Source organism: Apus apus, chromosome Z (assembly GCF_020740795.1).
Source record: "Apus apus isolate bApuApu2 chromosome Z, bApuApu2.pri.cur, whole genome shotgun sequence".
Classification (NCBI taxonomy): Eukaryota; Metazoa; Chordata; class Aves; order Apodiformes; family Apodidae; genus Apus; species Apus apus.
In genome coordinates this window covers 53,741,823-53,754,894 of record NC_067312.1, presented here as the reverse complement: position 1 = coordinate 53,754,894, position 13,072 = coordinate 53,741,823, and the positions used below count along the sequence as shown (strand labels likewise).

At 39.0% G+C, this 13,072-nt stretch overlaps 1 protein-coding gene across 2 annotated transcripts in view; it reads left to right on the top strand.

The window, feature by feature from the left end:
* PIGG (phosphatidylinositol glycan anchor biosynthesis class G) overlaps positions 1-13,072 on the top strand; it is a 101,149-nt gene that overhangs the window by 47,101 nt on the left and 40,976 nt on the right. For both annotated transcript variants that reach the window (XM_051642665.1, XM_051642664.1), the window contains one exon: positions 2,851-3,160. In XM_051642665.1, coding sequence (XP_051498625.1) covers positions 2,851-3,160 — 310 coding nt within the window. The remainder of the gene's footprint in view (positions 1-2,850; positions 3,161-13,072) is intronic.

Here is a 13,072-nt window from a genome sequence, read left to right as displayed (position 1 = left end):
TCTCAAGCCTAAAGTACAAGGCCTGGTACACCCAACATGGTTTGCCCAAGATCACTAACTCCTCACATTATCTGCCACAAGCTTTCCAATACAGTATGTCAAAAATGATTGGAGACCTGTTAATAGATTTTGGATGTTCACTGTTGTGTTGACACAGTGATCCTAACTCATCTTTATTAGATGGCAGGTGTGATCAATGGTAAAAGACTATTTAAAATGCCACTATGAAGAAACAGAAAGCTTTCTTTTAAATGTGTCTAGAGATATCTTTAATGTACTCATGACATGGAATAGCTCCCAATCCAGGTGCAAGGTAGGGGTAGTTTTGTGTAGTATGAGAAAAAGTTGTAGGTGGCCACTGCATTTTTGATGCATTATGCTTTCTCTTGGATGATGGACAATCTCTGCTCCAAAACACTTCTCTACTCTTTGCTGAAGATAATTGTTTTCTCTGAATGCTACAACTGCTGGGAGGTGGAAAGGGAGAAAAGGCAACTGAAGTGTGTCCCATCTTCTATGGATTACCCTACAATAATGTCTAAATTAAAAAATGCAAGGAAGTAATTTGGCCTTCCATTTTCCTCATAGTTCTTTTAGAAAATTATAGTTTGTGCAGTGAAAAAGTTGAGTATATACCATACAGACACAACAAAATAATAAATAGTAGTGTTTGCTGAGAAATCATTTTTTTAGTTTGCATTTCCATCAACCACTTGATTTCAGTTTTCACTTAACTCATTTAATAGTGACAAATAGCCAAAGCTATTTCCTAAAGTTTTACTTCTAAGTTGCATCAATGTATTTGAATATTTTATTATAATAATTGCATCAGAATTACCAGAGATACTGAAGTAGGGCACTGGATTTCTGCAGTAGGCAGAAACACAAGAACTCTCTGAACATTACTGTTTTGTTTTTTTTATTCCCCTAAAGGAAAAAGCCAATGAGCTTTAGAGGGCATTTACAAGAAATTGTTATTTAAGAGAACAAAATAGTAAAACACCTTTGCATAGACCACTAGGAATGGGTTTGAACCTTTGAAAGGTAAACCACAGAGTACTGTATTTATGTTTAGGAAAGACACATCGCTACCATGAGTTAGTTTTGCCTTTTTTCTTGGTTCTGTGGGTGTGAATGCCCCTCGTGGCTGAGGTTGTGGGGGTTTTGGTAGCTGTATTTTGGTGGGTGTTGTTTGTTTGTTGTTTTGTTTGGGATTTTTTTGTGTGGATTTTTTTGTGGACTTGGTGATCTCAGAAGTCCTTTCCAGCCATGATGATTCTGCGATTCTGTGAAAAGAAAGCTGAACATGTAAATACTGTCTCTTAATATTTCTGCTCTTGCTTTTTGGTTCTTTTTCCTGTATGTGGAAAAGGAATATTCTATTCAAGCTCATTTGTTAATAATTGTTTGAAGAGAAAGGGGGCATTCCAAGGACTGAAAAATATATAAATGTAAAAGGAGACATGTATTTTTAGAAATTTTGAGTAGTGATGTTTTCTGTGGTCAGCTGTTTACACTAGTTAAGCCAAGTGTAACTATGCTTTTACTATTTTTACTGTCATGGTCTAATCCTTTTCATATTATTAAGTCCAGGTGACTCAGGAATTCCTCGCACCTGAGCAAATTACGTTAACATTGTAGGGGACCATGTTCATTCATCACTCATGTATAAAGTGACTGGTAATCCATAAGGATAGTATATATTAAATTATGAATAAAGTGTGTAAATAATGTGTATTTTTATATTGTGCAAGACAAAAAAATTGATTTCTAACAACAAAAAAATTAATGTGCTTCTTTGGTAAGTTCATTGGGTTATTATTAGATCTTAAGCTTACACTAGTGTATTATGTGACTTTTTTTGCTCAGTAAATGTCAGAATGTAAGTGTATTCTGATTGATGTCTCATTTCACCTTCTTTGTTCCTTGGGCCCTGCACTTCTAGAATAGCAGGTCACAGTTTTTAAGGTTGCTGGTCCTTGTCCCTGTAAGCTTTTTGGACAAGATGCTGTGCTTTTTTCAGAAGATACTTTCACTAGAAATTAAGAGGCCAATGAATGTATAGGTGTAGGGAACATAGCAGTAGATGTTAGCTACAGTTACTACTTAAAACATTATGTTGGTTTCTTCTGAAATGGGATTGCTTTGGGATTTAAAAATATGTACAGATACAAGGAAAAATGTGCTGGTATAAACCAACATATCTGTATATCCATTTGACTGTGTAAGGTGAGAAAATGCCTGAAGTGTGCAGAAATTTCAGAGTGAAATAAAGATTTTCAGATATTGTTGGTGTCTTTTAGGTTGCTTAAGAATACATGTATGTTTGTGTGAATGAGTTATGAAAAAACATTGAACAGCTAAAAGGGAATAGTAATTTTTAAGTCAATTTAATTCCTGAAATAATTTTTCCCTATCACTCTGAGTATTTTTGGGGAAACTTATTAAGCTAAATAAATGGCATATTTATATGTCTGTATTTATATATATGACTGCATCTAGATCTTGAATAGTAAAACATCGATTTGATTTGCTTACATTAATTGACATATACTTTTATCTCTCTATTTTAGATTAGTTTAGTTTTTAGCTCAAGCTGTTTACTATTCTAAAGTTGATTTGGAGCTGTTGTAATTTAAGTACAAACCATTTTTAGATTTTTGGATTTGAGAAAGCTTGCTCATGAAATTTGCCTTAGAATTTAACTTGTTTGGCAGAACTGCATTAGTCTTACACCCCTCTTGAACAACTCTTGGACCTGTGATGTAGATTTTAGTATCTCAAGTTTCTGTTTTATTTATTCTTTATTATAACTGTTGTGTTTTGTCTTGTTTTTAATTTCCTCTTTAGGGGCATTACTGAAGCTCGTTTTGTTTATGTCTTTGTTCTTGGCATAGTCTTCACTGGCACTAAAGATTTACTAAAGTCACAGGTTATTTCTGCAGACTCCAGAGTGAAGAGTACAGGACTATGGGAGGTGTACAGTGGATTGGTTCTACTGGCGGCCCTTCTATTTAGACCTCACAATTTACCAGTCTTGGTGTTTTGTCTGTTGATTCAGACAATGATGACAAAATATATCTGGAGACCTTTGAAACTGGATGCAGCACAGATTACCATAATGCACTACTGGTTCGGCCAAGCTTTCTTCTATTTTCAGGTAAGCTGAATACTCTCCCTGCTAGAAGGGGTGAGAGGGAGAATAGTTTTTGAATTAAATATTGTCCATTTTGAGTAAAATGCCAACAAAATCTCAGAGAGGAAAAGCTTACTGAGTTCTCTGAAGGGTTTAATTTTGTCTCAGTTTAGTGGTCAGGTGAACCACAGAGCAGAGGGCAGAATTGTTCTATATTCTCCCTCCCGCCTCCACCCTCTCAAGGGAAGATAAAAGTGGAATAAGAAAGAAGAGACCTAAAGGTTGGAAATTAAAATTACAACAAATTTACTGTAACACAGAAAAAGGAGCAATCAATGGGGAGAAGAACAGATATGTAAACTTATATACAGATATATGCAAAACCTGCCTTGATGATTGGAGGAATAGGTGGGTAAGGCTCCCTTGCAGGAAGGCCAACTCAGGTGGGGGGGTCCTCACAGCACCCAATGGAGCTCAATTCTGGAGAGCAAGTGGTAAGTTAAAGGACCTCTAAGCAGCACCAGCAGCAAGTAAGAAGGGCACAGGTAAAAGGACTGAGTTTCTGTTCTCCTGTCTTTTATAGAGTAGGGCAGGAAGTGGGAGGGAACACTGACCCCTTTCTGTTCCGACCCTCCTGGGTCTTTCACAGTCCTAAAGACCCTCTCTATTTAGTTCCTCTTACAGGTGTTAATAATTTGCTGGGTCAAACCATAACACATTTCTAACTGTATTATTATTAATGTTCTGTTTTCAGGGAAGGATGCATCACTTGATAACCTATCCACAATGTGAATTTCGAAAAGTGTTAAAAATACCAGATATCTATACCAGAAGTGATCTTGGTCTGCTAACGGGCCTCCTAAGTACTGTTCTGGTGATAAAAAAAATTAAAAATTTCAGCTGAGTTGATTAATACCAATAAAAGGCAAATGGTTTTTGTCCCCAGGTCTGGAGGCTTACAATGCCTTTGGTAGCATCACAATACGTCTATATACAGTTTAAGGCTGAAAGGAAATTCTCTGACAAGTTAATGTCTCTTAGAAGAATCAGAACTTATTCTCATTCTTACAATATGAAATGGTGTCTTCTTTCCTGAGGAGCCTTACCAATTTCAATAGCATAGTTCTTTGCATTGCAAATAAGGTTGCAGTTCCAGAAAAACACTCCTCAGCACCAAATCTGGAGAGGTTCTTTCCACTTCTAATAATGCTGGAAATTTAGTATAGCAGACTGTTTTAAGAGGGCATTTTTTAAGTTGGGAATCAGGTTGCTTCTGTTTTAGGGGGAGAGGCTTTCTGATTTATTGCAAAATTTCAAGGTTAACTTTACTTTTGAGGCAAGCCTGAGGATGTGAAAACTTGTTGTCAAGCTTAGGGTACTTCCTGATGTGTTTCTGACCCTGTTAGCAGTGACTGAAGATTTGCTTTACTTCTCTCTGAGAGTAAATGTCAGGATAGGGAATTGCTAATGGGATAAGATCATAATGATTCATCCCTTTCTAACCAGTTTTCCTTTTCAGAGGATGTAACATTTATTGGCTGAATGGCTTTTGCATGTCTGAAATGTTAACTGTTCAGGCAGCCAGCTCTGATTATTGCCTTCTGAGAGCAGCCCTTAGTGGGGGCTAAAGGCAAGGCCCTCTCAGTACTGAGGTGCCAAGTGAAAACAGCTCCCAGAAATTTAATGGTGGGTAGGCTGACACAAAAATCCTGGTAATGGAAAAGGAACTAATCAAGAATTGTTTGAATGTTTTCATAAAAGCACCCATTTTCAATGGTGGTGAATTCTTGGTACAGTTGTCTGAGAGTATCGCAGAACCACCAAATCACAGACAAGTTGAAGCTGGAAGGTGCCTCTGGAAATCATTCAGTCCAGCCTCCCCCTGGCCAACAGCAGGTCAACGAGATCAGGTTGGTCTGGCCTGTGTCGAGTCTAATTTTAAACACTCGCAAAGATTAAAGCTCTGCAACCTCTCTGGACAGTCAGTCCCAGTGCTCGACCACCCTAGCCAGTAAAATAAGCTTTTTCTAATCATAGACTCATCAGATTGTTTGGGTTGAAAGGGATCTTAAGGATCATCTAGTTCCAAGTTTTCTGCCATGGACAGAGGACTCCCCTTCCACTAGACCAGGTTGCTCAAAACCCCATCCAGCATGACCTTGAACACTTCCAGGGAGGGGGCAACCACAGCTTCCCTGGGCAGCCTGTTTCAGTGTCTCACCACCCTCACAGGAAAGAATTTCTTCCTTATATCTAATCTAAATCTACCCTCTTTCTGTTTGAAGCCATCCCCCTTCTTCCTATCCCTACATGCCACTGTAAAATGTCCCCCTCCAATTTTCCTGTAGGTCCCCTTCAAGAACTGGAAGGCTGCTATAAGGTCTCCCCAGAGCCTTCTCTTCTCAAGGCTGAACAACCCCAAATCTCTCAGCCTGTCTTCACAGGGGAGGTGCTTCAACCCTCTGATCATCTTCGTGGCCCTCCTCTGGATTTGCTTCAACAGCTCCCTGTTCTGGTGTTGGGGGCCCCAGAACTGGACACAGTACTCCAGGTGGGGTTGCATGAGAGCTGAGTAGAGGGGGAGAATCACCTCCCTCGACCTGCTGGCCACATTTCTTTTGATGCAGCCATGTCGAGCTCCTTATCAACCAGCACCCTCAAATCCTTTTCCTTGGAACTGTTCTCAATCTATTTCCTACCCAACTAGTATTTGTGCTTGGGATTGCCCCAACACTATTGCAGGACCTTGCACTTGACCTTATTAAACTTCATGGGGTTTCCTTGGGCCTACTCCTCCAGCATGTCAGGGTCTCTCTGGGTGGCATCCCTTCCCTCCACTGTGTCAACCACACCAAGCAGTTTGGTGTAATCAGCAAACTTGCTGAGGGTGCCACTCTTCTTGTCGCTGACAAAGATATTAAACAGCACCTGTCCCAGTACCCACCCCTGAGGAAAGCCACTTGTCACTGATCTCCACTTGGATAGGAAACTGTTGACTGCAACTCATGGAGTGCAATCATCCAGCCAGTTCCTTATCCACAGAGTGGTCCCTCTGTCAAGTCTGTGATTTGCACTTTCAAATACCCTTGCAATTGAGGAGTGTTTTGGTTTTAGAAGACTGAAAGATGTGATTTCCATTCTAATTGGCTGCAAATTTTGTTTTTGGCTATTCTGCATTTTCAAGGCATCTGCCCAGGCTCCATCACCCCACTGGCAAGTTTGACATTTCTTCTAGATGTTTTTTCTTTGTGTCACCATTTGACTCAGGTCCCACAACAACGCTCTCGATCCCCTCCCTGTCACACCCAGGTAGGGAAAGAGAGAGAGAAAAAGAGAGAGACTTGGCTGGATTGAAAACTAAACTACACAGCTTTAATTAAACACTAATGATATAAGAAAATATATACAATTACATACAAATATGTTCAGGTGTGTGCAAAAGCCTCTCACCTCCCCCACCCCCAGCAACTCCCACAGCATCTCCTGAGCTGAAACAGTCCCGAAAAATCCTGGAGCTGCTGCTGGAGAAAGCGCAGAGTGATGAGGGTCAGGAGAGCTCGAGCCTGGGGGTTGGTGGTGATGGATGGATGGAGTCCTCCCCGGACGCCAGCCATGGACAGAAGAGAATGGCAGAAGCAGGAAGGAAATTGTCTTCTGTGATCTCTGACCTTCCTCTGAGCTTATGTAGACATATGGAATGGAATATCTCTGGCCAGTTTTGCTGTCTGTCTAACTCAGCCTCCTATGGGGGGGTCATAGATCTCCCCATAATATCTGAGCCAGCAGAGTAAATGTGTGACCTTGAAGACCCAGCAGTTAGAAAAACATTCCATTCTTATCAGCCTTAGTTGGAAGGCTCTGTGACTAGTCAAAAGAAAGCTTTCTAAAGGGAAAAAAAAATCAGTAAAAGGAAAATTGGCTTCATCGTGGCTCAGACCAAGACACTTTCTAAGTAATGACTTCCAGCATGATATACATGCCAGCAAGCTTGAAGAAAAGTTAGCTCTGACACGGGAGTCTCTTGCATTTAGGCTGAATTACGGCATCAAAGCTCAGAATGGAGAAATTCTCCATTGCTTTATTGTGAGCCAGATTGGTCGTCATACATCTCCTGTCACTTTTAACACCTGGATAATGAAAAGTAATAGTTACTTAGCAAAACTTTTGGTAGAAGCAAACCAAAGCTTTTTTGCATCCCCTGCCCCCCCCCCCGATTTATTATTAAGTCCAAGATACAAAACAGCAGACACAGATAAGCAGCTGCCTTTTTATATCCAATATGTCAGTAAACTCCATCTTTGAAGAGATTCTTCTGAATTTAGCAATGGCTTAGCAAAAATGGTGACAGGGCCCTTTAAAAAATGTATTTGTTTCTGAAGAACTTGCCAACAGTCTTTTTGCAGATTTTTTTGGCTGTCTGCTCTGAAAACCAAGCTGTGTGCCTATTTAGGATGCCCAAGACAGAATAAAATAACTAATTAATTGTAATATAACAGAAGGGATTTTAGAAAGAACAGTTTTGATTGTGGCCTATTTCTCTGTTTGTCTTTACTTTTCTCTGGTTTTCTATATCTCTATTTTTTCCTATTTTCAAAACATCCTAGAGATGTTTCAAAAATAGAGAAATCAATTCTGCCAAGGGAAAAAGTGCTTTTAAAGAGTCAAGACAGATGGAATTTTCCTCCAACCTCCACTCCTTAGAGAACAAGTTTTCAGTTCTCTTTTAAAAATGCTGTAAGTGTGTTTACATTAGATGTCCTTTCTAGATGGAGATTAAGAGTTTGACCAAAATACCACTCTTCAGATGTTAGCTTTGTTCTTTTACTCTTCAGCGAAAAAACTGTTTGGGAGGTATGGAAAGAAACAACTTGAATCATACAAGGCTAAAAGGAGGGGTTTTTTGCCCTTCAAAATTGAAAACAATTATCTGATGTGCAAAATATTCCTGTAGAAAAGTAGAATGGTCATGCTGGTATCTTATAAAATTACAGAAACTACAAAGGTATTAATGCCCTCTTTTCAACTGGTACATTTCTCCCAGTTCTTCTGAGAATAGGTTTTCCTGTCTGGGACTCTAGATCCAAGGAGAGAAGAAATTCTTCCAGAAAGTATGTATATTTTCATGCTCTTTGTATCTAGATTTGCTTGGTATGTAGCATTCTGATCTGTACTACCAGGGAAAATTAAAAACCAGGCAACTTAAAAAACCTACTTCTTCATTAATTATTTTTCTTTAATATATTTAAGTTTCTCCTTCCTTTTCCTTTGAGTTCAGGGTCTAGAGCACAAGTGGCTTTTTGCAAGGGAAGACTGTTCAGTTTGTGTAGCCTAAATCAGGATTGAAGTCTTTTATTGATGTAGTAGTGACACATAATTAACTGATAATCATATATTAATAGCACTCAATTTACTGGCAGTCACTAAGCTACAGATGCAGGATCCATGTGAGATAAACAACAGATGAACAGTGTCCAATTTCTATGCCATATTATATACATGATTTGAAAAATGTCTAGTCCTCACCTCTGCAGGAGGACCCCCTCTCTCAAACACACAGAGGTGACTCCTCCTTCAGGTGTGTTACGGACATTCTCTTCTCATGATAATGCACTTTCCTCAGTTTACCCACAACTCTTGTGACAGATGCAGGCACTCAGGCTTTAGCTGTTTATGTCTATCTCAAGAGTACCATAGATAAGTGAACTTAAGAGAAGCCATTAATTAATTTTGGTTCTTATGTACACTTTCCAGCTATTCCTTACCTGGGTGATGGCAGGTGAAACTCTGAAAGTGCCCATACTTTTAATGATGTAGCTTGCTAGTGCAGTAACAGATTTTAATGGTTGAAAAAACATGTAATCTTGTTTTCCTTGTGGGAAAATAAGAAGGTCTTTGCTTAGCAGTAGCTTCCAGATCCCTATTCTTCCTTTTATCTCTTCCAGTGAAGATACATCTTTCTTACTGAATAGACTACAGGTGTCCCAGATTTAGCAGCTACCTGTCTTGACCATGACCATCAGCACTGAGGTCTTATATTTTGACTGACTTAGGAATACATGTCTTTCAGACATGTATCATCTGTTCTCAAATAGTGCATAAACGTTACAGAAATATAACTGATCTGTTTCTGCTGGAGATGCCTATCATGTTCTCAACTTCAGTATTGACCTCTGTTCAGCCTGCCTTGGTATTGGTTATTCAATCACTTCCTGCCTCTGGAGCAGTAGATATCTATGATTGAATGCTAGGGGAGAGGTGCAAAGGAAGCACAACTGTGCTATTAGGGCTGATGTGCGCTACTGGAACAGATTTAAATGTCTTCCCTGACTTTCTTTCTTCAAGTTTTGCGTTACTAGAGTTACCACTATGAAACTGTCTGGGTTCAGAGTGGTGCTAGGTTTTTGATTTCCAGACAAGCATTAAGATCTAATATAGCATACAAAAATCATAGCAGGCTTATGGTTTAAATATAGAAATAGAGAAACTCTGAAATTGAATGTTGATGTAGATCAGATTCGACACTAAATTTAAACTGTGCTAGCTAAATGAGGCAGGGGAAGAGAAATACAAACTAAATATAACATCCTTCCATCTGGAAATGGGAGAGAGATTTGGAAAACTACTTTTTTTGCACATGTCCTGGTGTGATTATGAGGAGAATGAGACTTCTTGCCCACAGTGCTGAACCTTTATTGAATCTTGGTAGGCAAGAGGATGCATAATGACAAAAGCAGTAACTCTGTCTTGCTAAGTGTGGAATGTAAGTGATGGCCTTTTGAATATCATGGTGAGTAAAAATAGCCTTTTTCAGGATAGCATATTTAATGAATGAGGCAGGGTTCTTTCAAAAAAATGTTTTAGTGTCCTCAAAAACTTTATGGAAGTATAGCTGTGAAAATCCTAAGTGCACAGAGTAAGCAAGTTTCATAAGAATAGTTATGAATATTCATATATCAATTGGTATAGTTGTTAAAAATAGGGAGGGGGAGGAATGAAGTGCCTTGAGTGTGGAAGCTAGTATTTCAATATTAAATAGAAGTAGAAAAAAAGAAGGAAATTAAGTAGGGGTTGAAAACAAATGCCTTGAGCTTGCCCTTGGTTTTGCATTCTACACTTGATCTGTGCCAGAACCCTGAATGTATTTTCTGTTTAGGAATTTAGTTTAGTAGAGTTCAGGGTCATCTCCTTCACTGAGAGGAGCTGTTGGGAGAAAAGCTAGAAGGAATGGCCTGGCCCTTCTTTTCTTTGAGAGCTGCTTTGAATCTGGTGCTTTACTGCCTGTGCTGTGTCACAGTTGCGTGAGCAGGTATGTCCATCTGTGCCTGTCTCATACCTTTTTGATCCTGAGCTGGACCTGGACCTGCTGGCTGTGTTTCTTGGCCTAATCTTGGACCTGACTTGTGACTACAGACTTGCTGTGTGACCCCTGGACTGCCAGTGAGCATTCCCAATCCTCCTGATGTACTTTCTCACCTGCCTTGTTTTCACCCTTACATCCCAGCTTACCTTCCCTTGCAGAACCAGCTGTCCTTTGCTGGGCTCTGAAAATGTGAACCTAAAAACCAAATTTATTAAACAGTTGTAATTTACATGGGAAGAATACACGTTACCTCATTTTTTTCCAGCCCTTTAGCAAGATTATTGAGAATAGTAAGCAGTAGAAAATACTGTTCACACAAGTTGTGTGATCTTCATGCTTGGAGGTTTTCAGAATTTGGCTGGATAAGTCTTATGTTATTCACGTGAAGCTGGGTAAAATCACTTTGATTTTTAGTCTTGTTTTAGTATTTAGGATATTTACTTTATTTATCTCTTTGTCCAAATACTCCAGTATTGTCAAACAGATAGGAAATTAATATATTTAGTCAGAGTGCTACTTATTTGTCAGGATATTTTGCAAGCTTGAGAACCTCTTGATGGATTTTTCTGCAAGTTGGATTATTGTTTCCTACTAAACTCCGAAATGGCCACATCTCATAACTCATCAGTAACTTCCCAGAAGTATACTCTATCTTTATCATTGCTACTTGCACTTCAAATGCAGTGAGAATAGAAATAAACATATTGGTTGTTTCCCTTAATTATAGCAGCTCCTAAAAAAATTAGGCTGATGTAAGTATTTCTTTAACTATTTAAAATACCTTGAATTAAAGCTCATAAATTGAAAAAAAAAATAATAAAAAAATTCCATGTATTTCTTTATTAGTCTTGTGGGTTTTTTTCCCCAACCTTAGAGCAGTATATCTGCAGGAGAAAGTGTCCTGAACAGGGACAGGATGGCAGATGAGACATACATACACAGATCAAGATTTATTGTGTATTGCATCTTAACTCCTTAAAGTAGAAGGCACAAGCACAGTCAAGCTGTAGGGAAATGGGGAGATCGGAAGTTGAAGTCTGAATGCAAAATGTATCTTAACAATAAAATGTACTACTTTTAGTTAGATCAAACAATAAAGGTTAACCATTAAAATGTTGGCAACTTACTTATTACCAAGGACATTAATTATAAATCTTAAAGGATTCTATAATCTTAAAATTTAATTCTGAAAAGTACTTAATGTTAAGTTTGCTAATAAAGACAATGAAAGAATTAATATCTCTTGCCCTTGCTAGGCCACAGCTGGGTGTCCCTGGCTGGATCTTAACTCTTGAGAATTAGTCTCTCTGGCTGGTGTCCCCACTGGAGAGGGGAAGGTCCAGCAACCTCTGGGGAAAGTGTACAGGAAGTCCCCTTGATCAAACACAGGACCAGGCTTTTATAGAATAAAGTGGCTTGACTGCTGTCATTTAACCGTTAGCCGTACCTCCAACATCTCTCATTGGAGAAAGAAGGAAAATAGTAGAAAAAAAATGTGAAGGCCCTGTTCTGACCAAGCAAACTCTCTTGTTTATCTGTTCACTATTACTTTATCTCCATTTCAGGCTTAGCTGTGGCTGGGCTTAGCTCCGTGTTCTTCAACACCAAGAGAGCAGATGAACATCAGCTTGGCCTCTGTACCTTTCAAGGTTGTTACCAGCTCAGAGTTTCCTAGGCTTTTTCCTTTCTCATGGGAATCTTTCCACTCCAGGCCTGGGCCTGCAAAACTGACAGACAAAAAGCATTTGAATCATAGAGGGAAGCTGAGGCAGGCATATTGAGAGATGGAGCATCCAGCTACAGAAAGAAAATACAGTCTCAAGACCTTGTTTATACTTTCTGGCATTACTTATCTATGGAGGAGAACAGAATAGGTTTGTGTATTTTCAGAATAATTTATATCTAATTCATCTTGCCTTTATGTAGAGAGGTGGATTAAGTGACATTTTAAAGCAGCTTATAGCTTTCTCTTGTTATGATATCACAACATTGTAGGTTAATTTATGTTGGAGAGGATCTCAGAAAGCCCAGACTTCAGTCCCATTCCTAGAGCACCATTAACTGTGAGGTCAGACTAGGTTGCTTAGTCTGTTGTAACCTCCAGAGATGGAGACAGCAGAACCCTTCTGGCCAATGTTTTCCAGTTACTTACTTTTTACACTGTAAATTATTTGCTTCAAACAATTAATATAGATTTCTAATCTTATGCTTGTTTATAGAATTCCAATTATTAGGAAGGCATACAGTTATGTGAAGGGCTCAGTGGAAGAGCGCTAGCAGTCTGCTGTGTTAAATCAGTCATTAAGCCAGAAGCATGTCAGTTTTGCACCTCTGTACTTCCCAGTCCAGTAAGAGTCATTGAGATGCGGCAGCTAGTAGCTCTTTTTCAGTGAGTGATGTGGTATCTGAGAAAATTTCAGAAAAATCATTGCAGCTTTGAAGAGGGTTTTAGATTTTTTTCATTACTGGCTATTGCTATAGCAAATCTGCTGGGTAGTTTCTCTAGCTTCCCTTGTATTTGTGCTTCATTGATCTAGATCATGACAGATTATCCTGGAATGCTTTTATGCACTAGT